Source organism: Haliotis cracherodii, unplaced genomic scaffold (genome assembly GCF_022045235.1).
Source record: "Haliotis cracherodii isolate W230 unplaced genomic scaffold, xgHalCrac1.p SCAF_4, whole genome shotgun sequence".
Taxonomy (NCBI): domain Eukaryota; kingdom Metazoa; phylum Mollusca; class Gastropoda; order Lepetellida; family Haliotidae; genus Haliotis; species Haliotis cracherodii.
In genome coordinates, this window is record NW_027266297.1 from 67,858,784 (window position 1) to 67,885,962 (window position 27,179).

Sequence of the window (27,179 nt, forward strand, 5' to 3'; positions counted from 1 at the left end):
AGTGAAAAGGAAGTAAAAACATGCTATCTTATTAAACCTATGATTTAAACTGATGGAGAATTCGGAGTTCCTACAGAAACTTAACGACCAAAACATTTCCTTGTTCATTTCTCATCTAATTCTATTCTATTATTACATTCTATTATTATATGAAAAGATAATTCCTTGTTAATATTCTTATTTTAGCGAGTAAAGGGAAACACACGGTTTTTAAATCTTAAATATATATTTATAATCACCACAAATAGCATCAGCAATGGTTTTTTTAACTTGCCATATTTTTTAAAGCGCAATGTGGGTCCAGTCGGCCATGGCCCGTGGTCACGTGATAAACTTAAAATGACCTCGTTTTCGATACTAAACTCTACTTCCGGGTTGTGAATGTCACTGTTTTTGCGAAGTAGAGAACCACCTATTTCCTTGTTTTGGCAGAACCATGAAGTGATTTCGATAGATGTAGAGACAAATACCAAGTCTCATGTCTGGCGAAGATTCACAGGTAAATGGAGTGTGTATGCCTTTGTTCCATATGTGAAATTGATTGAAACTCTTTTTAGAGGCGAGCCGAAATCAGAAACAACCGAGAAGGAAAAAAATAGGTCACGCCGACAATATGCCGTCTGATTGTTCGCTTTGGTTCTCTAACATTTTGTGAGGGCGACATTTCATAAATCCTCAAAAATACAGTGGTCGGAAGTGGTCATCATCTGTTATTAATGTTTTCATACACGACTTATTACCTTTGGAAAATGGAAAAGAGTTAGATCTAGACCCTGTCTCAGATACGAGATATTCTTGTTGGATCATTCACTATTTCATTGTTTTCATGGATTAGTGTTATTTGCTGGCCGAAAACGTGTTAAATTAACTATCACCAAGGTGTTAAAGGTAGGTGTGCTTACAGTTTAAGCATGTAATCCAAACTAATAGGTAGTGGAGAAATTCAAAATTAGTACAAGTGTACCCTAGCATGGGCGGATACAGAGGGGGGTGCGGGGGTGCCCACCCCCCCTTTTTATTTCGAAAAAAATCTTTATTTCTGTATAAATTGCCACCAAAGACAATAAATAGATCTTAATCGTGCACCCCCCTTTTAAAAAAAGCTGTATCCGCCCATGCCTAGCTGCGGTTACGAGATCCTGTCACTGTTAAAAGTTTGTATGTGTCACCACGCAGTTGGGATACGATGTCATTCATCAACCAAGTCAGCTGCCTGACCACCCAGCAAAACCGTAACATAGTCCATCAGTTTGAGTATATCTACGCCAGTTAGGAAAGGCACAACAACCAAAACACTTCCAATATTTCAACCTGATCTGAAGTGATTATGGCACTGATTGTGATCGTGGCTGAGCTCACTTTTGATTCACTGACTAACTCGGCTACCAACATGAACATAATATGAACTGTATTGCTGTGTCTAACTAACTGGTCACATACTTACAAAAGATAATTTATTCTTTATCATAAAAAAACGAAAACAAAAAACGGTAGTGCTTATGGTTAGTGAACTTCTGGTTATCATTAGCACTATAAAATAACTAACGTATTCGACATAAAATGCGCCCAGTGCGCTCTCAAAATTAGAAATAGGGGACTCTTACTAGAATATCATTTTGTGGATAAACAAAAGTTGAAAGATCGTAAATTTTGTGGTTTATGCTGACAGCCTGAATGTCTGTGCGTATTATACACGACAGATATATTTTTCCAGAATTTAATTGCCCATAATTAAGAGTGCATATAACATGTATAACACACGAGTGATTTTTCATACACGAATAAATAAGTCTTGTGTTAGCAAAATATTGCAGTGGTCAGTTATTAGAGCGGTTGCTTATTACGTCGAATACGGTAATCACAAAGAAAACTTCACTAATGTGAAAACATGGGTTTCATTATCATGTGATCATGTCTGTATATATGGTATATCTAGATGTTTCACCAACATTCATTTCATTCTGTTGTCTACATGGTCTTCAGCAACCCATGTTTATTGTGAGAATCAGCTTAATGTTTCGCTGACATGAATGATTGCATGTCATCATATTCTGACTGCAATGGTTTATAGGCCACTGTCATGTAGGTAAAAAGTTTCTGAGGGCAGCGTTAAACGCTGAATAAAAAACCAAAGAAAGTCATGATTCAGAGTAGGGGGCACGGGTGGCCCTGTCATATATGGTGCCGCAATTCGCAGTGCAGAGTTGCGTCTCTTGGGCACGACCGCAACCTGTGATCGTGGGTTTGAACTCTGGTTTGCCCCGATTATGTTTCTAGGTTTGTCAGCACCATACCCGTGCTCGTGGGTTTCACCAGAGCAGTAAACGTCTAAGACCTGCATCACTTCAGGCTTTCCTCCCACTTTAAGCTGACACACTGTGATATAACTGGAATACTGCTGAATAGGGGTGACTATTGGTCTGATAATCACTATTGCGATAACTATTGATATTGAAAGAAACTATTGCGATAACTATTGTTATTGCAAGCAAGTATTGCGAAACATATTGATAGTTTTCAGTGTATCATTTTAGATGGATTTTAGAGTTGAATTAAACCTTGGAACTGAAGTTTCCTTTGAATGTGATAACCATAACAACAACAAAAAAGCAAAGTTTGAGATATGTCTGATTTGTTTTGTCTTTACCCGAACAATTTAAGAAACTTCCACATTACCATGCATGTGTGAATTACTACCACTCATGATCAAAAGAAAAACAAATTTGACCAGCTTTGCATGTATTTTATTGATATGGTAAATACAATCGAAACTATCGGTATTCCTAACTAAAATCGATACTATTGATCGGAAACTGATTTAACAATCGATTTATTGACTTTAAGTGCTTACCAATAGCAATATATGGATATTTCGATTTATTGTGACACCCCTACTGCTGAGAGCAGTGTTAAACTCATGCACTAACTCTTCCCGGAGTAGTAAACATTAACTGACTAAGGGCAATACTCAGCTCCTGGCCCTAACCTAATGAATGGAAAAAGGCCCCCGGAACCTAGAGTGGCAAGTGTGTGTGAAAATGGTAGCATGTTGTGTCAGTGCTAAGATGAATAATTAACTCTAATTAAGAAAATAAACTTCGCTTGTGGTTCTCTTTTATTGCATGCATGCACTTCTAAGATCAAAGGATGTATTGTGTGAAAAGTTAACTAGTAGAACAATCGTATTTCCGGGACTTGCCGCGGATGTTTTCAAACAGATTTTTAGAACTCCATTCAGCGATAAACGGTTGATTATGCAATAAGAAGCGTTATGTGCAAATGAACAACGAACAACAATACAATCATGTCTGTGTAAAACTCTCAGTATTAAAAGTGTACATAAATTTTGGGAGCCATGCGTTACCGCACGTAGTAATCGAGGTAGCGCTTTATCGAAGAGCCCAATAGCGAGGGATCACTGTATTCTCCAGTCCTTATCACTGCCCTGTGTACCCCAGCATGTACCATATTTTCATGACAATAGTACAACCCAAGTATAATGCCCCTTCCACCAGTGTTGCAGTATTTTAGTAAAAAACTACAAGCAGGAGATAACAAATCTGGTCAATGAAAATGTGAAATTTGTGAAAAAACATCAATAGACATGCTTGACATGGTGATTTGTCATTTCAATTGTATTTCCTGTTGTGGGGTAGTCGGTGGTTAGAGCAGATTCCCCATGTGGGTACAATGTGTGAAGCCCATTTCTGGTGTCGCGTGCTCTGATATTGCTGAAAGCGGTGTTAAAACATATTCACTCACTATGCACAGATTAAAAGTACCATGTATTTTTGTCTGGGAAAAAGTAGGAAATACTAATCAGTTGTACACACATTTTCTCCCAGATCTACAGGGGGCACGGACGGCCCAGTTGTCTAATGTGATTCGCTGTGCAGAGTTGCGTCCCTTGCGTATGCCAGAAACCTATGATTGTGGGTTCGAATCCTGGTTCACCCCGATTATGTTTCTAGGTTTGTCAGCACCATACCCATGCTCGTGGGTTTCACCAAACTTCTGAGACCTGCATCACTTCGGGCTTTCCTCCCACATTAAGCAGACACGCTGTGATATAACTGGAGTAATGTTAAAAGCGGCGTTAAACTCAACTCACTCACTCACTCCCAGATCTACACATGATTCAATCCCAAAATTCCCCTTAATCATGAGAATATATCTTAAGCATGTTAAGAAAAATAGAAATTGCGAATAAAGAACCCAATGCGCTTGAGAATTTCATGACAAGAAGTGTGACAGTGTATGAGATTTAGGATGCAATCTGGGTGTAAAATGTCACTTCAGCATTTGTTCAGTCCTTTATGGTTTACCAGTCTTTGGGTCAGTTTTCATTCTGTTCTCGACAGTAGCAGCTTCAACCTGTTGAAACTCATACCTTCATTCAGTGTCAGTTCCTGTTTAATATGTATGTGTCATTACTATGTGAATATCTCAGTTAGTTTTAAATAAGATTGTGACCTATAAGCTGGTGTGCGATATTTGCCCGTCTGCTAGACCGATGTATCGACGCCATGCACTAAGCATTCCTATCAGAACACTTCATCCGGAATTCCCCCATTACTGTGAACGCATCCTGATCCCATCCTCGTTGCCAATGTGATGTATTTCCTTTAGATTCACATTGAACTATCTCTGTATCTATAACACGAAAAGCTTGAATATGATTATGGGTTTATTTTTTCATCATGGCGTCAGTACGTCGGTCTGTGCTGACATCATCAGCTACGTCATAGCACGAGCTAGCTGGTACTATTTACTATGCACTCATCACAATGACAATACTTTACAAAGAAACTCTGTTCCTGACTGTTTATTGAGTTCAATGAAGTAGGTGCAGTATTGCTGATGGGGCCTTTACACAGCATGGTGACCTTTGTGCCTCCAATGTGCAACCATAAAATTTGCCAGGTTGTTGTGGGAGGCTCAAAGGAGGCAGAATGGTTGTCTAGGTCGTTCCAAGGTGGTACACAGGAGGTTCAGACATCGCCATGGTCGCTGTGAAGTTTTGGACATGTTCAAAACATTCGCACAAAGGTCGCCGAGGAGGCTGGTTGCTCCAAGGTGGCTCAAAGGAGGCAGAATGAAGGCACAGTGGTTGCCCAATGGGCGCCAGGTTATAGATGCGTTCTGCTTTAATATTTTCCCATCAATCTGAGGTATGCTTCTGCCTCCCTTGTACCTCCTTTGGGCGACCAACAGCGTGCATGGAACGATGACTGGAGACCGCCGTGCCTCAATTCGGGGACCACTGTAACCCTTGACACACCATGGCAATGCTTCTGCCTCTTTTCTGCCTCCTTTGAGCTACCTGTAGTTTAGGCGACAATTGAGCGTCCTGGACAGTTTTTGATCACTCAAAGGTGGCACGAAGGTGGCGACCCTGTGTACAGGGGCCTTTATATCATGATATACACGTGTGTGGCAACATTCAACAGTTGTTCATGTTCTGTTGACAGGCCCAAAGTGAGAATGACAACTACATGAAATGGACTGAGCCCGACAAAGGTCTGAAAAAGGCCCAGTGGTACTGGGGCGACATCTCCAGGTAGGTGTCCTGTCTCACACAGTGGGGGCCACATCTCCAGGTAGGTGTCCTGTCTCACACAGTGGAGGCCACATCTCCAGGTAGGTGTACTGTCTCACACAGTGGGGGCCACATCTCCAGGTAGGTGTACTGTCTCACACAGTGGGGGCCACATCTCCAGGTAGGTGTACTGTCTCACACAGTGATACTGGGGCGACATCTCCAGGTAGGTGTCCTGTCTCACACAGTGGGGGCCACATCTCCAGGTAGGTGTACTGTCTCACACAGTGATACTGGGGCGACATCTCCAGGTAGGTGTCCTGTCTCACACAGTGGGGGGCCACATCTCCAGGTAGGTATCCTGTCTCACACAGTGGTACTGAGGCGACATCTCCAGGTAGGTGTCCTGTCTCACACAGTGGTACTGGGGCCACATCTCCAGGTAGGTGTCCTGTCTCACACAGTGGTACTGGGGCGACATCTCCAGGTAGGTGTCCTGTCTCACACAGTGGTACTGGGGCCACATCTCCAGGTAGGTGTCCTGTCTTACACAGTGGTACTGGGACCACATCTCCAGGTAGGTGTCCTGTCTCACACAGTGGTACTGAGGCGACATCTCCAGGTAGGTGTCCTGTCTCACATAGTGGTACTGGGGCCACATCTCCAGGTAGGTGTCCTGTCTCACACAGTGGTACTGGGGCCACATCTCCAGGTAGGTGTCCTGTCTTACACAGTGGTACTGGGACCACATCTCCAGGTAGGTGTCCTGTCTCACACAGTGGTACTGAGGCGACATCTCCAGGTAGGTGTCCTGTCTCACACAGTGGTACTGAGGCCACATCTCCAGGTAGGTGTCCTGTCTCACACAGTGGTACTGGGACCACATCTCCAGGTAGGTGTCCTCTCTCACACAGTGGTACTGGGGCCACATCTCCAGGTAGGTGTCCTGTCTCACACAGTGGTACTGGGGCCACATCTCCAGGTAGGTGTCCTGTCTCACACAGCCAAGTTAAAGCCAGCCTTCTTTCCATCACATCTCCTTGCTGTAAGTGTCAACACAACACCGATGCCAACTTCAGGTTATGTATAATGCAGTGCATAATCATTTACAGGATCGAGGCTGGGGAGAAACTGTTTGACACCGCCGATGGCACTTTCCTAGTGAGAAACTCAACCACTCCAGGGGAATACACACTTGTCCTCAGGTTAGTACATGCTTGTCCTGAGCAGTACACCCTTATCTTCTGTTCAGTACATCTATGTCCTCTGTTCAGTACACCCTTATCTTCTGTTCAGTACATCCATATCCTCTGTTCAGTACATCCCTATACTCTGTTCAGTACATCCCTATCCTCTGTTCAGTACATCAATTTCCTCTGTTCAGTACATCAATTTCCTCTGTTCAGTACATCAATTTCCGCGGTTCTGTACATCCCTGTCCTCTGTTCAGTACATCCCTGTCCTCTGTTTAGTACATCCATGTCCTCTGTTCAGTACATCCCTGTCCTCTCTAAAGTACATCCCTGTCCTCTGTTCACTACAACCATGTCCTCTGTTAAGTACATCCATGTCCTCTGTTCAGTACATCCCTATCCTCTGATCAATAAACTCAAGTCATCCAATCAGTATACTCTAGTCCTCTCATCAGTACACTCTAGTCCTCTCATCAGTACACTCTAGTCCTCTCATCAGTACACTCTAGTCCTCTCATCAGTACACTCTCGTCCTCTCATCAGTACACTCTAGTCCTCTGATCAGTACACTCTAGTCCTCTCATCAGTACACTCTAGACCTCTCATCAGTACACTCTCGTCCTCTCATCAGTACACTCTAGACCTCTGATCAGTACACTCTAGTCCTCTCATCAGTACACTCTAGACCTCTCATCAGTACACTCTCGTCCTCTCATCAGTACACTCTAGACCTCTCATCAGTACACTCTAGTCCTCTCATCAGTACACTCTAGACCTCTCATCAATACACTCTAGTCCTCTCATCAGTACACTCTAGACCTCTCATCAATACTCTCTAGTCCTCTCATCAGTACACTCTAGTCCTCTCATCAGTACGCTCTAGTCCTCTCATCAGTACACTCTAGACCTCTCATCAGTACACTCTCGTCCTCTCATCAGTACACTCTAGACCTCTCATCAGTACGCTCTAGTCCTCTCATCAGTACACTCTAGTCCTCTCATCAGTACACTCTAGTCCTCTCATCAGTACACTCTAGTCCTCTCATCAGTACTCTCTAGTCCTCTCATCAGTACACTCTAGTCCTCTCATCAGTACACTCTCGTCCTCTCATCAGTACACTCTAGACCTCTCATCAGTACACTCTAGTCCTCTCATCAGTACACTCTAGACCTCTCATCAGTACACTCTAGACCTCTCATCAATACACTCTAGACCTCTCATCAGTACGCTCTAGTCCTCTCATCAGTACGCTCTAGTCCTCTCATCAGTACACTCTAGTCCTCTCATCAGTACACTCTAGTCCTCTCATCAGTACACTCTAGTCCTCTCATCAGTACACTCTCGTCCTCTCATCAGTACACTCTAGTCCTCTGATCAGTACACTCTAGTCCTCTCATCAGTACACTCTAGACCTCTCATCAGTACACTCTAGTCCTCTCATCAGTACACTCTCGTCCTCTCATCAGTACACTCTAGACCTCTCATCAGTACGCTCTCGTCCTCTCATCAGTACACTCTAGTCCTCTCATCAGTACACTCTCGTCCTCTCATCAGTACACTCTAGACCTCTCATCAGTACGCTCTAGTCCTCTCATCAGTACACTCTCGTCCTCTCATCAGTACACTCTCGTCCTCTCATCAGTACACTCTAGACCTCTCATCAGTACACTCTAGTCCTCTCATCAGTACACTCTAGACCTCTCATCAGTACACTCTAGACCTCTCATCAATACACTCTAGACCTCTCATCAGTACGCTCTAGTCCTCTCATCAGTACACTCTCGTCCTCTCATCAGTACACTCTAGTCCTCTCATCAGTACACTCTAGTCCTCTCATCAGTACGCTCTCGTCCTCTCATCAGTACGCTCTAGTCCTCTCATCAGTACACTCTAGTCCTCTCATCAGTACACTCTAGACCTCTCATCAGTACGCTCTAGTCCTCTGATCAGTACACTCTCGTCCTCTGATCAGTACACTCTAGTCCTCTCATCAGTACACTCTCGTCCTCTCATCAGTACACTCTAGACCTCTCATCAGTACGCTCTCGTCCTCTCATCAGTACACTCTAGTCCTCTCATCAGTACACTCTCGTCCTCTCATCAGTACACTCTAGACCTCTCATCAGTACGCTCTAGTCCTCTCATCAGTACACTCTAGTCCTCTCATCAGTACACTCTCGTCCTCTCATCAGTACACTCTAGACCTCTCATCAGTACACTCTAGTCCTCTCATCAGTACACTCTAGACCTCTCATCAGTACACTCTAGACCTCTCATCAATACACTCTAGACCTCTCATCAGTACGCTCTAGTCCTCTCATCAGTACGCTCTAGTCCTCTCATCAGTACACTCTAGTCCTCTCATCAGTACACTCTAGTCCTCTCATCAGTACGCTCTAGTCCTCTCATCAGTACGCTCTAGTCCTCTCATCAGTACACTCTAGTCCTCTCATCAGTACACTCTAGTCCTCTCATCAGTACACTCTAGACCTCTCATCAGTACACTCTCGTCCTCTCATCAGTACACTCTAGACCTCTCATCAGTACACTCTAGTCCTCTCATCAGTACACTCTAGTCCTCTCATCAGTACACTCTCGTCCTCTCATCAGTACACTCTAGTCCTCTCATCAGTACACTCTAGACCTCTCATCAGTACACTCTAGTCCTCTCATCAGTACACTCTCGTCCTCTCATCAGTACACTCTAGTCCTCTCATCAGTACACTCTAGTCCTCTCATCAGTACACTCTAGTCCTCTCATCAGTACACTCTAGTCCTCTCATTAGTACACTCTAGTCCTCTCATCAGTACACTCTAGACCTCTCATCAGTACACTCTAGTCCTCTCATCAGTACACTCTAGTCCTCTCATCAGTACACTCTAGACCTCTCATCAGTACACTCTAGTCCTCTCATCAGTACACTCTTCATTTGTGACATCTTGGATGTTCTCCACAGGAAAGATGGCACCAATAAATGTATCAAGATCCTCCGCACGGACAACCTGTTTGGTTTCGCAGAGCCGTGCGAGTTCCCCTCCGTGGTGGAGCTGATAGATAAATACCAGACAACATCACTGAAGATTCACAACCGCAGCCTTGACATCAAACTACTGTATCCATTCACAAGGTTGGAGCATTCCGTGAGTATTTCTTTTCACGCCATATTATCGAAACAGCTCCATTAAAAATCGCTAGAAGTGATGACTGTATGTGTTCCGAGAATCGTGGGTGTGAACTAGGGGTGAAACAATACAGCTAGGTCACGATACGATACGTATCACCATATATACGATACGATACGTATCGCGATACGCATATCTATGCTAAATCACAAGGAAACTTCTTGACTAGAAATATTTCAAGGCAGGTTCAAACGGTAAAGTAAGCTGTACACAATGTTTGTAGTGGCTGTTTTCTTGATAAAATTGCTGGGTGTCATTAAACAAGTAGTAAGTTCTTTAGTAAGTATACATCTTGTATCGATACAGAAAAAAGAGAATTGTGTATCTTATCGTCGCATGAAAACACACAACATACCGGTGTACTATGTATCGTTTCACCCCTAGTGTGTACGCTGTGTTTATCGTGTTGTCAGTGGCTGACGGAGGAGGACGAGGGGGACAACCTGTACGTCAAACTGTCCAAGCTGGTGGAAGTCAATAAGAAGTACCTGGAGAAACACAAGGCCTACAACAACCACCACGACAACTATGACTTTCTTAGTATGGTAGGTGGTGCCTAGATGTATATATAGCCTTCTACAACCACCACGACAACTATGACTATCCCAGTATGGTAGGTGGTGCCTAGATGTATATATAGCCTTCTACAACCACCACGACAACTATGACTATCCCAGTATGGTAGGTGGTGCCTAGATGTATATATAGCCTACAACAACCACCACGACAGCTCCGACTATCCCAGTATGGTAGGTGGTGCCTAGATGTATATATAGCCTTCTACAACCACGACGACAGCTCCGACTATCCCAGTATGGTAGGTGGTGCCTAGATGTATATATAGCCTTCTACAACCACCACGACAACTATGACCATCCCAGTATGGTAGGTGGTGCTTAGATGTATATATAGCCTTCTACAACCCCCACGACAGCTCCGACTATCCCAGTATGGTAGGTGGTGCCTAGATGTATATATAGCCTTCTACAACCACCACGACAGCTCTGACTATCCCAGTATGGTAGGTGGTGCCTAGATGTATATATAGCCTACTACAACCACCACGAAAACTATGACTATCCCAGTATGGTAGGTGGTGCCTAGATGTATATAAAGCCTACTACAACAACCACGACAACTATGACTATCCCAGTATGGTAGGTGGTGCCTAGATGTATATATAGCCTTCTACAACCACCACGACAACTATGACTATCCCAGTATGGTAGGTGGTGCCTAGATGTATATATAGCCTACTACAACCACCACGACAGCTCTGACTATCCCAGTATGGTAGGTGGTGCCTAGATGTATATATAGCCTTCTACAACCACCACGACAGCTCTGACTATCCCAGTATGGTAGGTGGTGCCTAGATGTGTATATATAGCCTACTACAACCACAAAAACTATGACCATCCCATTATGGTAGGTGGTGCCTAGATGTATATATAGCCTACAACCACCACGACAACTATGACCATCCCAGTATGGTAGGTGGTGCCTAGATGTATATATAGCCTTCTACAACCACGACGACAGCTCCGACTATCCCAGTATGGTAGGTGGTGCCTAGATGTATATATAGCCTTCTACAACCACCACGACAGCTCTGACTATCCAAGTATGGTAGGTGGTGCCTAGATGTATATATAGCCTACTACAACCACCACGACAACTATGACTATCCCAGTATGGTAGGTGGTGCCTAGATGTATATATAGCCTTCTACAACCACGACGACAGCTCCGACTATCCCAGTATGGTAGGTGGTGCCTAGATGTATATATAGCCTACTACAACCACCACGAAAACTATGACCATCCCAGTATGGTAGGTGGTGCCTAGATGTATATATAGCCTTCTACAACCACCACAACAGCTCCGACTATCCCAGTATGGTAGGTGGTGCCTAGATGTATATATAGCCTTCTACAACCACAACAACAGCTCCGTCTATCCCAGTATGGTAGGTGGTGCCTAGATGTATATATAGCCTACTACATATAGTGACTGTTTTATTTCTGGTGTCTCCAGGAGATCCAGCGCAGTTACATGTCCCTCGAAGCGATGGTGAAGATGCAGAGCATGATGGAGGAGCAGCAGAAGACGTTGCTACAGCACCAAGGCCAGCTCAGTCAGCATGAGATCCCCATGTATGTCTGCTTAGTGTTTAACTTTCTCGTATCAAGTATGATGTTTTAACTCTTATCACCTGATTAGATATCGATTCCATCTCTCGGTCTTGGCACCTCCATAAAGTCCTCAGTGTAACTACTCAAATATACTGTGCTGAAAAAGTAGGGGATAGTGGCTATCATCGAGACATGTCGCATGATCTATATGGTATTGGCTTATGGAAGTGATCATATCATATGGTCATATCTGCTGGAGACAGGCGATCAGATCTAATGGGTTCTTATTGTTGGTGTGGTGAGTGGGTGTCGCATTAGGTTGTTAAAAAGTTCGGGGGTCTAATTCAATATTTGCATTTTGCAGTCATGTGGTCTGTCAGTGTATGGGGCTGTATTCTGTCAGTGTATGGAGCTATGTTCTGTCAGTGTATGGGACTGTGTTCTGTCAGTGTACGTGGCTGTGTTCTGTCAGTGTATGGGACTGTGTTCTGTCAGTGTACAGGGCTGTGTTCTGTCAGTGTATGGGGCTGTGTTCTGTCAGTGTATGGAGCTGTGTTCTGTCAGTGTATGGAGCTGTGGTCTGTCCGTGTACAGGGCTGTGTTCTGTCAGTGTACGGAGCTGTGTTCTGTCAGTGTACGGGGCTGTGTTCTGTCAGTGTACGGGGCTGTGGTCTGTCAGTGTACGGGGCTGTGGTCTGTCAGTGTATGAAGCTGTGTTCTGTCAGTGTATGAAGCTGTGTTCTGTCAGTGTACGGGGCTGTGTTCTGTCAGTGTACGGGGCTGTGTTCTGTCAGTGTACATGGCTGTGTTCTGTCAGTGTATGAAGCTGTGTTCTGTCAGTGTATGAAGCTGTGTTCTGTCAGTGTATGAAGCTGTGTTCTGTCAGTGTATGAAGCTGTGTTCTGTCAGTGTATGAAGCTGTGTTCTGTCAGTGTATGAAGCTGTGTTCTGTCAGTGTATGAAGCTGTGTTCTGTCAGTGTATGAAGCTGTGTTCTGTCAGTGTATGAAGCTGTGTTCTGTCAGTGTATGAAGCTGTGTTCTGTCAGTGTATGAAGCTGTGTTCTGTCAGTGTATGAAGCTGTGTTCTGTCAGTGTACGGGGCTGTGTTCTGTCAGTGTACGGGGCTGTGTTCTGTCAGTGTACATGGCTGTGTTCTGTCAGTGTACAGGGCTATGTTCTGTCAGTGTATGGAGCTGTGGTCTGTCCGTGTACAGGGCTGTGTTCTGTCAGTGTACAGGGCTGTGTTCTGTCAGTGTACAGGGCTGTGTTGTGTCAGTGTACAGTGCTGTGTTCTGTCAGTGTACAGGGCTGTGTTCTGTCAGTGTACAGTGCTGTGTTTTGTCAGTGTACAGGGCTGTGTTGTGTCAGTGTACAGTGCTGTGTTCTGTCAGTGTACGGGGCTGTGTTCTGTCAGTGTACAGGGCTGTGTTCTGTCAGTGTACGGGGCTGTGTTCTATCAGTGTATGGAGCTATGTTCTGTCAGTGTACAGGGCTGTGTTCTATCAGTGTATGGGGCTGTGTTATGTCAGTGTTCAGGGCTGTGTTCTGTCAGTGTACGGGGCTGTGTTCTGTCAGTGTACAGGGCTGTGTTCTATCAGTGTATAGGGCTGTGGTCTGTCAGTGTACAGGGCTGTGTTCTGTCAGTGTATGGGACTGTGTTCTGTCAGTGTACAGGGCTGTGTTCTGTCAGTGTACAGGGCTGTGTTCTATCAGTGTATGGGGCTGTGTTCTGTCAGTGTACAGGGCTGTGTTCTGTCAGTGTATGGGACTGTGTTCTGTCAGTGTACAGTGCTGTGTTCTGTCAGTGTACGGGGCTGTGTTCTGTCAGTGTACAGGGCTGTGTTCTGTCAGTGTACGGGGCTGTGTTCTATCAGTGTATGGAGCTATGTTCTGTCAGTGTACAGGGCTGTGTTCTATCAGTGTATGGGGCTGTGTTATGTCAGTGTTCAGGGCTGTGTTCTGTCAGTGTACGGGGCTGTGTTCTGTCAGTGTACAGGGCTGTGTTCTATCAGTGTATAGGGCTGTGGTCTGTCAGTGTACAGGGCTGTGTTCTGTCAGTGTATGGGACTGTGTTCTGTCAGTGTACAGGGCTGTGTTCTGTCAGTGTACAGGGCTGTGTTCTATCAGTGTATGGGGCTGTGTTCTGTCAGTGTACGGGGCTGTGTTCTCTCAGTGTATGGGACTGTGTTCTGTCAGTGTACAGGGCTGTGTTCTGTCAGTGAACGGGGCTGTGTTCTGTCAGTGCATAGGGCTGTGTTCTGTCAGTGTATGGGGCTGTGTTATGTCAGTGTACAGTGCTGTGTTCTGTCAGTGTACAGGGCTGTGTTCTGTCAGTGTACAGGGCTGTGTTATGTCAGTGTACAGGGCTGTGTTCTGTCAGTGTACAGTGCTGTGTTCTGTCAGTGTACGGGGCTGTGTTCTGTCAGTGTACAGGGCTGTGGTCTGTCAGTGTACGGGGCTGTGGTCTGTCAGTGTACGGGGCTGTGTTATGTCAGTGTACAGGGCTGTGTTCTGTCAGTGTACAGGGCTGTGTTCTGTCAGTGTACGGGGCTGTGTTCTGTCAGTGTACAGGGCTGTGTTATGTCAGTGTACAGTGCTGTGTTCTGTCAGTGTACAGGGCTGTGTTCTGTCAGTGTACAGGGCTGTGTTATGTCAGTGTACAGGGCTGTGTTCTGTCAGTGTACAGGGCTGTGTTCTGTCAGTGTACAGGGCTGTGTTCTGTCAGTGTACAGGGCTGTGTTCTGTCAGTGTACAGTGCTGTGTTCTGTCAGTGTATAGGGCTGTGTTCTGTCAGTGTACGGGGCTGTGTTCTGTCAGTGTACAGGGCTGTGTTCTATCAGTGTATGGGGCTGTGTTCTGTCAGTGTACGTGGCTGTGTTCTGTCAGTGTATGGAGCTGTGTTCTGTCAGTGTACGGGGCTGTGTTCTGTCAGTGTACGGGACTGTGTTCTGTCAGTGTACGGGGCTGTGTTCTGTCAGTGTATGGAGCTGTGTTCTGTCAGTGTACGGGGCTGTGTTCTGTCAGTGTACAGGGCTGTGTTCTGTCAGTGTACAGGGCTGTGTTATGTCAGTGTACGGGGCTGTGTTCTGTCAGTGTACAGGGCTGTGGTCTGTCAGTGTACAGGGCTGTGTTCTGTCAGTGTACAGGGCTATGTTCTGTCAGTGTACAGGGCTGTGTTCTGTCAGTGTACAGGGCTGTGTTCTGTCAGTGTACAGGGCTGTGTTGTGTCAGTGTACAGTGCTGTGTTCTGTCAGTGTATAGGGCTGTGTTATGTCAGTGTACGGAGCTGTGTTCTGTCAGTGTACGGGGCTGTGTTCTGTCAGTGTACAGGGCTGTGTTCTGTCAGTGTACGGGGCTGTGTTCTATCAGTGTATGGAGCTATGTTCTGTCAGTGTACAGGGCTGTGTTCTATCAGTGTATGGGGCTGTGTTATGTCAGTGTTCAGGGCTGTGTTCTGTCAGTGTACAGGGCTGTGTTCTGTCAGTGTACGGGGCTGTGTTCTGTCAGTGTACGGGGCTGTGTTCTGTCAGTGTACAGGGCTGTGTTCTATCAGTGTACAGGGCTGTGTTCTATCAGTGTATAGGGCTGTGGTGTGTCAGTGTACAGGGCTGTGTTCTGTCAGTGTATGGGACTGTGTTCTGTCAGTGTACAGGGCTGTGTTCTGTCAGTGTACAGGGCTGTGTTCTATCAGTGTATGGGGCTGTGTTCTGTCAGTGTACAGGGCTGTGTTCTGTCAGTGTACAGGGCTGTGTTCTGTCAGTGTATGGGACTGTGTTCTGTCAGTGTACAGGGCTGTGTTCTGTCAGTGAACGGGGCTGTGTTCTGTCAGTGTATAGGGCTGTGTTCTGTCAGTGTATGGGGCTGTGTTATGTCAGTGTACAGGGCTGTGTTCTGTCAGTGTACAGGGCTGTGTTCTGTCAGTGTACATGGCTGTGTTCTGTCAGTGTACATGGCTGTGTTCTGTCAGTGTACGGGGCTGTGTTCTGTCAGGGTACATGGCTGTGTTCTGTCAGTGTACAGGGCTGTGTTCTGTCAGTGTACAGGGCTGTGTTCTGTCAGTGTACATGGCTGTGTTCTGTCAGTGTACATGGCTGTGTTCTGTCAGTGTACGGGGCTGTGTTCTGTCAGTGTACAGGGCTGTGTTCTGTCAGTGTACAGGGCTGTGTTCTGTCAGTGTACGGGGCTGTGTTCTGTCAGTGTATGGAGCTGTGTTATGTCAGTGTACAGGGCTGTGTTCTGTCAGTGTACAGGGCTGTGTTCTGTCAGTGTACATGGCTGTGTTCTGTCAGTGTACATGGCTGTGTTCTGTCAGTGTACGGGGCTGTGTTATGTCAGTGTTCAGGGCTGTGTTCTGTCAGTGTACAGGGCTGTGTTCTGTCAGTGTACAGGGCTGTGTTCTGTCAGTGTACAGGGCTGTGTTCTGTCAGTGTACATGGCTGTGTTCTGTCAGTGTATGGAGCTGTGTTCTGTCAGTGTATGGAGCTGTGTTCTGTCAGTGTACGGGGCTGTGGTCTGTCAGTGTACGGGGCTGTGTTCTGTCAGTGTACAGGGCTGTTGTCTGTCAGTGTACAGGGCTGTGTTCTATCAGTGTATGGGGCTGTGTTATGTCAGTGTACGGGGCTGTGTTCTGTCAGTGTACGGGGCTGTGTTCTGTCAGTGTACGGGACTGTGTTCTGTCAGTGTACAGGGCTGTGTTCTGTCAGTGTACAGGGCTGTGTTCTGTCAGTGTACGGGGCTGTGTTCTGTCAGTGTTCAGGGCTGTGTTATGTCAGTGTACGGGACTGTGTTCTGTCAGTGTACAGGGCTGTGTTCTGTCAGTGTATGAAGCTGTGTTCTGTCAGTGTACAGGGCTGTGTTCTGTCAGTGTACGGGACTGTGTTCTGTCAGTGTATGGGGCTGTGTTCTGTCAGTGTATGGGGCTGTGTTCTGTCAGTGTACGGGGCTGTGTTCTGTCAGTGTACGGGACTGTGTTCTGTCAGTGTATGGGGCTGTGTTCTGTCAGTGTATGGGGCTGTGTTCTGTCAGTGTACAGGGCTATGTTCTGTCAGTGTATAGGGCTGTGTTCTGTCAGTGTATGGGGCTGTGTTCTGTCAGTGTACAGGGCTGTGTTCTATCAGTGTATGGGGCTGTGTTCTGTCAGTGTACGGGACTGTGTTCTGTCAGTGTATGGAGCTGTGTTCTGTCAGTGTATGGAGCTATGTTCTGTCAGTGTACAGGGCTGTGTTCTATCAGTGTATGGGGCTGTGTTCTGTCAGTGTACAGGGCTGTGTTCTGTCAGTGTACGGGACTGTGTTCTGTCAGTGTATGGGGCTGTGTTCTGTCAGTGTATGAAGCTGTGTTCTGTCAGTGTACAGGGCTGTGTTCTGTCAGTGTACGGGGCTGTGTTCTGTCAGTGTACGGGACTGTGTTCTGTCAGTGTACAGGGCTGTGTTCTGTCAGTGTACGGGACTGTGTTCTGTCAGTGTACAGGGCTGTGTTCTGTCAGTGTACGGGGCTGTGTTCTGTCAGTGTACAGGGCTGTGTTCTGTCAGTGTACGGGACTGTGTTCTGTCAGTGAACGTGGCTGTGTTCTGTCAGTGTTCTGTACTTGTGTTCCGTGTTGAGGTTTGAGAGGAACATGAAGCTCCAAGAGAACCGCCTGGTGTCACTGAAAGAGAGCTACGACAAGCAGCGGCGGCTGGCAGAGCAGATGAACACCGACAACAACAAAGCCATCAATGACATGATCAACCTGAGGCCGGAAGTGAAGAGGCTCGGTAATCAGCGTGAAGAAATGAGGAGGTAGGGGCACGTGTTGGTAGTCAGTAGGAAGACATCAGGAGCTAGGGGCACGTGTTGGTAGTCAATGAATAACAAGAATGAGGAGGTAGGGGCACGTGTTGGTAGTCAATAACGAGAATGAGGAGGTAGGGGCACGTGTTGGTAGTCAATGAATAACAAGAATGAGGAGGTAGGGGCACGTGTTGGTAGTCAATGAATAACAAGAATGAGGAGGTAGGGGCACGTGTTGGTAGTCAATAACGAGAATGAGGAGGTAGGGGCACGTGTTGGTAGTCAATGAATAACGAGGATGAGGAGGTAGGGGCACGTGTTGGTAGTCAATGAATAACGAGAATGAGGAGGTAGGGGCACGTGTTGGTAGTCAATGAATAACGAGAATGAGGAGGTAGGGGCATGTGTTGGTAGTCAATGAATAACAAGAATGAGGAGGTAGGGGCACGTGTTGGTAGTCAATGAATAACGAGAATGAGGAGGTAGGGGCACGTGTTGGTAGTCAGTAGGAAGACATCAGGAGCTAGGGGCACGTGTTGGTAGTCAATGAATAACAAGAATGAGGAGGTAGGGGCACGTGTTGGTAGTCAATGAATAATGAGAATGAGGAGCTAGGGGCATGTGTTGGTAGTCAATGAATAACAAGAATGAGGAGCTAGGGGCACGTGTTGGTAGTCAGTAGGAAGACATCAGGAGCTAGGGGCACGTGTTGGTAGTCAATGAATAACGAGGATGAGGAGGTAGGGGCACGTGTTGGTAGTCAATGAATAACGAGAATGAGGAGGTAGGGGCACGTGTTGGTAGTCAATGAATAACGAGGATGAGGAGGTAGGGGCACGTGTTGGTAGTCAATGAATAACAAGAATGAGGAGGTAGGGGCACGTGTTGGTAGTCAATGAATAACGAGGATGAGGAGGTAGGGGCACGTGTTGGTAGTCAGTAGGAAGACATCAGGAGCTAGGGGCACGTGTTGGTAGTCAATGAATAACGAGAATGAGGAGGTAGGGGCACGTGTTGGTAGTCAATGAATAACAAGAATGAGGAGGTAGGGGCACGTGTTGGTAGTCAGTAGGAAGACATCAGGAGCTAGAGGCACGTGTTGGTAGTCAATGAATAACAAGAATGAGGAGGTAGGGGCACGTGTTGGTAGTCAGTAGGAAGACATCAGGAGCTAGGGGCATGTGTTGGTAGTCAATGAATAACAAGAATGAGGAGGTAGGGGCACGTGTTGGTAGTCAATGAATAACGAGGATGAGGAGGTAGGGGCATGTGTTGGTAGTCAATGAATAACAAGAATGAGGAGGTAGGGGCACGTGTTGGTAGTCAATGAATAACGAGGATGAGGAGGTAGGGGCACGTGTTGGTAGTCAATGAATAACGAGAATGAGGAGGTAGGGGCACGTGTTGGTAGTCAATGAATAACGAGGATGAGGAGGTAGGGGCACGTGTTGGTAGTCAATGAATAACAAGAATGAGGAGGTAGGGGCACGTGTTGGTAGTCAATGAATAACGAGGATGAGGAGGTAGGGGCACGTGTTGGTAGTCAGTAGGAAGACATCAGGAGGTAGAGGCACGTGTTGGTAGTCAATGAATAACAAGAATGAGGAGGTAGGGGCATGTGTTGGTAGTCAATGAATAACGAGGATGAGGAGGTAGGGGCATGTGTTGGTAGTCAATGAATAACAAGAATGAGGAGGTAGGGGCACATGTTGGTAGTCAATGAATAACGAGAATGAGGAGGTAGGGGCACGTGTTGGTAGTCGATGAATAACGAGAATGAGGAGGTAGGGGCACGTGTTGGTAGTCAATGAATAACGAGAATGAGGAGGTAGGTAATTATTCAAACACTGCCTATGGCCATGTTAGAAACAATCTGGTTTGATGAGAGGGTTGGAATCCCTGCACCGCTTTGTGACAACTAACAATATGCTTTCTATTAGAAATTGAGCTGCTCCACCGATATTTGATGTCATATGGAAATTAATCCCATACCCTTATCAGTCCTAATTTCCAATGAATTACCAAGACCCAGGTTCCAGTACAATCCTTCTCTTTGATACGGCGACACCTAATACTTCATCCGTCAATCCTGAGTTGAAATGGCTCCTTGTAAATTTATATATTTATATATGTAATGTATCCTGTGGGAAACTAAATACTAAACATGTCAAACATGAGACCAAAGTAGTCCTTTCATCTATCAACCCATTTGATCTCTGGGTCACAAGACTCAGAGATTTACATAAGCAATTAGATTTAAGAACCCAATAGTATTGCACCACTCAGTGTATTTACCCAGTGTATCCTTTACAACGTGTGTACCTGTATAATTATCAAATCTTTATTTACAAGCATCATACATGAACTCTACTGCAGTGAATAATGCAGTCCCGGGCTAGAATAGGTCTTCAGCAACCCATGCTTGCCATAAAAGGCGACTATGCTTGTCGTAAGAGGCGACTAACGGGATCGGGTTGTCAGACTCGCTGACTTGGTTGATGCATGTCATCCCAATTGCGTGGATTGATGCTCATGATGTCAATCACTGGATAGTCTGGTCGAGACACTTTTTACAGACCGCCGTCATATAACTGGAATATTGCTGAGTGTGTGATAAACAACAAAGAAACAATGCAGTCCATCCGTCATGTTTCGTTTCAAGAGCAGAACTGAAAAAACATGCGAGATATCTTAACCAAACTTGGCATATAGATAGGTCTAGTGGTAATCTGGTTATAATTAATTCAACATCATGTTCAATGCCATGACATCATCTCTGAAGTATCTGAGTTTACTTAATTCTACACATCATTCAAACAAAGTTCAGTCACAGTGTTCTCTTTCTTTTTTTTATTCGAGACGAAGCTGCTACAAATATATATTTAACCTCGAAACAAAGCGAAATGTTAATTCCTTGCTCTAAAAATAGACAAGGGGAAACCCTGATGGTAAGACAAGCTGACTATGTTCGGAAAATATACTTATATGAATATCGCTGATGTTTTGTTCAACAACAAAGATGTAAATTTATTGGCAGTCACATGAATGACCAGTCCAAGTCTAGTTTTTACAGTAAATAACTGGCAATTACCGGTAATCGGGAACACTGGAGATACTTGTTTACACAAATGCGTGTGCATGCAACCTCATTTCACCTCAGTACCATCTCGCTATTTGTTTGTTGTATTTGTTTCAGGAATGTCCTGAACGAAGGGTTGAGTCAGGACTTCGTGGACGGGCTCCTTGAGGAGGAGAAGGGTGTGTCACTCTGTCATTACAACCAGGAGAGCTGGTATGTCAACTGTAACCGGCCCGAGGCAGAGGAGCTGCTTGCCAACAAATCCCATGGAACCTTTCTTGTACGCCCCAAATCCGACAAAAACCAGCATGCCCTGTCCGTCATGTAAGTCATCATCACTTCTACGTCTTACTGAGCTTACTGAGATATCCTAAACATAGAAAACAAATTCGTATTAGTGATCGAGGTAAACATTAAAAACAAATCTACATCAGCTATGGTTCTGCCCGGTTCTGGTAATCATGGTAAACACGTCTGTATCAGGTATTGTTGTAAACATGGTAAACAGATTTGTATCAGGTATCGTTGTAAACATTGTAAACAGATATGTATCAGGTATCATTGTAAATATTGTAAACAGATTTGTATCAGGTATCGTTGCAAACATGGTCAACAAATCCGCATTGTTGTGGTGAACAAGTTGTCGTCGTAGATATAGTAGTAAACATGGTAAACATCATATACAGTCAAGTCTCGTTAATCCGAAAATCGTTAATCCAAAAATCGGCTTTATCCGACACTAATCATTGGAACTAATTAAATCAGTGCTATTTAGACCCGTGAATCCGATAGTCTTGCACTCCGACTCCAACACACCTAATTTCCAACCAACTGTTGAAATTACCCATTAATTAGTCTTGTAAATCCAACACAGTGGTCAGCATACTCCGTGGTCATCTGCCCGCAAGAACAGACCTGTGTGGCTAGTAGCTGCAAATTATAATGGCTGCAGAGATAAACTTGCTTAACACTAAACAATTAATGCTTTAAATAAACAAAACAGGATGAATTACATGCTTAGATTACTTCAGTCTCATTAAAATCAGATTCAAGTTCTCACTACTGTTAAGGACATCCCAGTACAGGTCACGTCAGAACAACCTATTGCGAACTTTGACCGACCAATGAACTGACTAACAGGAAGTTGAGATTAGCCACTAAGAAAGCAACCCTTCTTGAGCTTTGCGGCACTAGTTTCAATCTGGCGACTTCCATTCCAGATTATGTTTTTTAAAGTATTTTGAATTAGTCATACAGACCGTAGTTTTGTGTCAAGCGTCACCATTATGACGTCATATCGTTCATTGTGACGCAAAAGATATGACATCACAGTCGTATACAGAAAAGCGCCAAAATTCCAAGCTCTCTGTTGTCTTCAAAACGTAAATACATTCCCTTTGTAGATTTCAATCGTGGTTTCTGCACGAAATCTATTGCCACACATCCTTTGAATATTGTAGTAACCGCATCTGTGCATTTTGTAAGCTGTAATTGTAGATATAATTATTTAAATATGCCTACTATGACTGAAAATAGTACTATTCTATGAATATAAGCTTCGGCAGTGATGCAGAGGGGGTTTATTGTGATTTAATAGCCTCTGATTGACCAATCAGAATCAAGTAAATTCCGAATTCATGGTAGAATGTAACAAAACATTATGAATATTTCATTTTTCGTTTTTTTATTTTGTGTTTGTATTGTCCAATTTTTCGATCACGAACGTTGATACAACCTAATTTCGTTTATCTGACATACACGTTAATCTGACATAATCATCTGCAAATAACAATGTCAGATTAACGGGCATATAGTATAGATATAGAGAATCACACCCAAGTGTCTTTTGATATCAAATATATCGTCACGAGTTGATAATAGTGGAAAAACTCTGAGGCTTGCCGAGGAGTTTTTCCATTTCTATCAACAAGTGTTGATATGTTTGTTATCAAAAGACACAAGGTTGAGATTTATTTATCATCCAACATCATTCTTCCAACTTTTTCAGTTTGTAGACAGTAATAAGCAGTGTCTTAAGTGTAAAAAGTATTGCTAACAGCTTCAGCAGGAGGGCCATTAGTGATGTCAGATGATTGTGACGTCATGGTAACCAATTACATCACAATGGTCTGCAATTTCACTGTAGATATTCCTTGATCTCACTCAAGTGATATCTCCCGTGGGAGCCTGTTTTGGATGATAAATAGTATTAACAAGGTAAATATATTTATGTCACAAAGTTTCAATATCAATTTGTGATAATTCATTAGAGAAGTCATTATGATTAGTTAATGTGTCAGTATCAATGTAGCATGTTTCAAATACATTTTTGAACTCTTTTGCTGTTCAGGTGTCGAGACCACGTCCAACATTGTATCATATTATACGTAAAGGGGCGTGGCTTTGGCTTCACTGAAGATCTCTGTCTGTTTGGAACCCTCAAGGAACTTGTCATCAAGTATCGTCGCATCTCGCTGGCCGAACACAACACTCACGCTGACGTGACGCTCATCTACCCACTACACTACTACCAGCCTGAACACACTCATTGATGGCTTAAGGTGGTGCCATGAAGTATGTAACGTGTCTGTCTACTTGTAGAAAAGCTTGTTAGAAAAATCTTCAAGTATGAGGTAGGAGAAACAGTATTCGTCTTAAGCTTTAGTGTGCTACTGCACAAGGAAATGTCACCAGTCCTTCGTGAAGCCAAATCAGTTAGTGCTAACATAGCATCTTCCTGAGGCAAGGGAGTTAACTGACGATAATAGTCCAGTTTCCACCCTTGCCAAACTAGGCTGGAAGTCTGGAGTTATGTTTTGGCTGGACTAACGAATCTATGCATAGTCCAATTAAATTCGCGTAACCAAGTACACATTCGGTTTGTAAACCACATGGATTTCAATGTGGATTTCGTTGACGACAGGATTTGCAAAGCATGTGTGCCGTCTGCTGGAAGTGGACTGATATTTTTCAAATCTTTTCGTGTTTTTAATCAAGGTAATCACTCCCCGTTTTATTTCAACATAGATCTTAATTATCGATCAGATCGTCTTGACTGGGTGCTGCCATTTTGTTAAAGCAAATGTGATTTGAGAGGTGGAATCTGATTGGTCAGTAGGAGGGACATAGAAGGGACATAACTCATAAGAGCCACCATCGGTGGCTATGATCAAGCCTGGAATTTCCGGCCTAGTTCAGGAAGGATTGAAACTGGAGTTTTATGGTCAGTTAACTCCCTTGCCTCGGGAAGATGCTAACGTCGAGGCCAGACAAGGAGTAGCAGCTCATACATTGATTAGGGCTTCCCTTGGTGGGGAATAAGACAATCTTAGTTGGAGATGTAGTAAACAAATAAGCCTGGGTTCCATGCTGGCCCTCAGGTGACACTCAAATAATGTTTGTCAGGATCTCGTTCATGTGGGAATAAATCCTTTGCTATGTCGGTGTCTCTTGGTAAATAGTAGTCAATGGTTTTAGAGTATAATATTTTTCTATAATCAGTTTTTGAATAAATGACTTCTGTATAATTCGAAACCATATTCTGCATAATATATTTTAGAATGTGATTGCAGGGTTAGAAACTAACAGTTTTCATCCACTAGTCCTTATAATGATAACATATAGCAAAACCCTTAAAAAGGACAAATTTCTACTAGTCCTTATGATACCTTTACCATTGGGCACTTTGGCAAGGACTACAGGACTAGTGCCAATTTCTAACCCTGCATTGTTTAATCAAGATGTCGCGCCAAGTGGAGCGTTAGTGAAAAGGACAGCCAGACTTGTTCAATGGATAGACATTGTTAGTTTGTGATGTATCAAGGTACTAGGTTAATATAACATCTTTGTTTACGATGTATTGCAAATCAAATATGAATACACCGGAGGCAGTGACATAAATGTTTATTTCTTAAGATTTGCAAATTCTTCACGGTCTTAATACCATATTGAACTCATGTACCAGAACAGCCAGGGCATACAGAGTTATCTCCCTTGGAATGTGTACTGCACGTAATTGATTTCTTGACCTGAAATCAGTTGTGAGTTTGAGCTACAATCTATTCAGTACCTGAGCTACAATGTATTCAGTGGCAGTGTTATTGTAGATAGGGTAATATTGTACAATCTGTCCTTCTCAACATGCTACAACATGTTTGTTTTGATCAGCGGTGTGAACTGATTTGGATAGTACATTGTGTACATATTTGATATCCTAGTAGAAAGTGCTTTGTCTGATACTCATTGAATTGTCACACTACAAATAATGTCTGCTGTAACTGGAGATATTTGTGTATACATGTATACAAAAGTATTTTGAAAATTATATCACCGAGTTTTGTGAAACAGATTTTACATCCCAGCAATATATTTATTGCCGCCGCTGAGAGTAACTTATATGAAGTATTTTAGATGCTGATGCTGTGAGGGGGATATTCTTCTCACAAGTATTTGACCATGTTGACGTGAGATATTTTTTTTATTAAAGACATAATATTATTCGGTGTTTATCCGGTTTACGGTAAGACTTATTCCAATGAAAAATATAAACTGGTAATATCAAATAAATAAAGTTTCGTCTGTCTCAGCTAACGTGAACCGGGGATGAGAATCCAATGACGGTGAAAGTCGTAGAGGAGACGTGTTGTACTCACTGTGTGTATCATGAGATGGGATGTATCGTTTAAAGGTCATTACTTTCTCTGAGTTTATGTTTCTGAATGGAGTGTATCAAGTACGACCATGTTTAGCATGAAAGTCATATGCTCTGCAGTAAGTACATGGAACGACTTTACTTTATGTCAGATTTTAAAAGACATCATTTTTCCCGAAGACATGATTACTGTTATTATATTTTCAAACTGAAATTAATATATATATATATATATATAAACAGGTCTGAAATGCTCAAATTGAATTCCATGACAGGTTCGGTGATTGACTCTGGAAAAGCTTAAAAGACGCAGAAACAAGAGGTCCTCTGACTAATTGCATTTTCTAACAATTTCGTACGTAAGCGGGTAAGAATTTGGAAGCTTTGATCAGACCAATTGTTGTTCTTGCCAATAGGTGCAGAATACAGTCTGACACACGTTGTCAGGGTTGATGTGAGGTTAAACTGTGCTGAGACAACTAAAGTGGATGTATAATACATACCATGAGAATTCAGAATCTTATTGTGGAAATATCTGTTAAATTTAAAGCTAGTTGTGCTAATGCCAACAGCAAACATTAAACCACAAACCGTAATGCAACATCGTAGTTGATTGACATGTTGAACATCGTAGTTGACTGACATTATTATGTTGAACATCGTAGATGACTGACATTATTATGTTGAACATCGTAGTTGACTGACATTATGTTGAACATCGTAGTTGACTGACATTATTATGTTGAACATCGTAGTTGACTGACATTATTATGTTGAACATCATAGTTGACCGACATGTTGAATACCATAGTTGACTGACATGTTGAACATTGTAGTTGACTGACATGTTGAACATTGTAGTTGACTGACATGTTGAACATTGTAGTTGACTGATTTTGTTGACTGACATTAATATGTTGAACATCGTAGTTGACTGACATGTTGAACATTGTAGTTGACTGACATGTTGAACATTGTAGTTGACTGATTTTGTTGACTGACATTATTATGTTGAACATCGTAGTTGACAGACATTTTGAACATCTTAGTTGACTGACATGTTGAACATTGTAGTTGACTGACATGTTGAACATTGTAGTTGACTGATTTTGTTGACTGACATTATTATGTTGAACATCGTAGTTGACAGATTTTATTGTGCGAACAAATGGGCCACTTGCAATCTTACAGAACCTAATGTGATCCTCCGATGACACCATGTCAAGTGGTGCCTTGTTATATGATTGACTGAGTCTATCTATATTCTCATGTTTTGTCTATTTTCAATGTTTTGAATGAAACAAATTAGTGTCACTACATTCCATTATCGTGGGTTGAAAGCCAAACCTGCAGCCACCTCCCTCCCCCAATCATGAAATAAAATAGGTGTGGTTCCTATATCAGTTCATCCAAAAGTAGAACACTAATCTAAGTCCTTTTATTTTGGTTGTTTAAAGTTTACTTTTCTTTCAAAAACTGTAACTTGCAGTGTGTCATTTGAAGCCTGATTGCACATGGAGATCGCGACTGGCTTGTCACTTGTGGAGCACTGATGTTTACCATACGAACAAAACCGGGATGCATCAAAATCTATGGTGCTGCTCCAAATTAGGGTTGGATGAAAA

The 27,179-nt window shown here is 43.8% G+C and overlaps 1 protein-coding gene across 1 annotated transcript; it reads left to right on the forward strand.

Annotated features, from left to right (window-relative positions):
* Positions 1-383: 383 nt before the first annotated feature.
* On the forward strand, positions 384-24,209 carry LOC139478518 (phosphatidylinositol 3-kinase regulatory subunit gamma-like). Its single transcript, XM_071261009.1, has 9 exons — positions 384-499; positions 5,472-5,560; positions 6,652-6,744; positions 9,691-9,874; positions 10,330-10,461; positions 11,954-12,072; positions 17,657-17,833; positions 21,021-21,227; positions 23,254-24,209. Exons 1-9 carry the CDS (start codon positions 479-481, stop codon positions 23,453-23,455), a joined length of 1,224 nt encoding a protein of 407 aa, XP_071117110.1. The 5' UTR covers positions 384-478; the 3' UTR covers positions 23,456-24,209.
* Positions 24,210-27,179: the final 2,970 nt, after the last annotated feature.

Coding starts and splice junctions, on each gene's coding strand:
- LOC139478518 (XM_071261009.1), top strand. CDS start 479: ATGTCTGGCGAAGATTCACAG. Junction 10,462..11,953: donor ACTATGACTTTCTTAGTATG/GTAGGTGGTGCC, acceptor TGGTGTCTCCAG/GAGATCCAGCGCAGTTACAT. Junction 17,834..21,020: donor CAGCGTGAAGAAATGAGGAG/GTAGGGGCACGT, acceptor TATTTGTTTCAG/GAATGTCCTGAACGAAGGGT.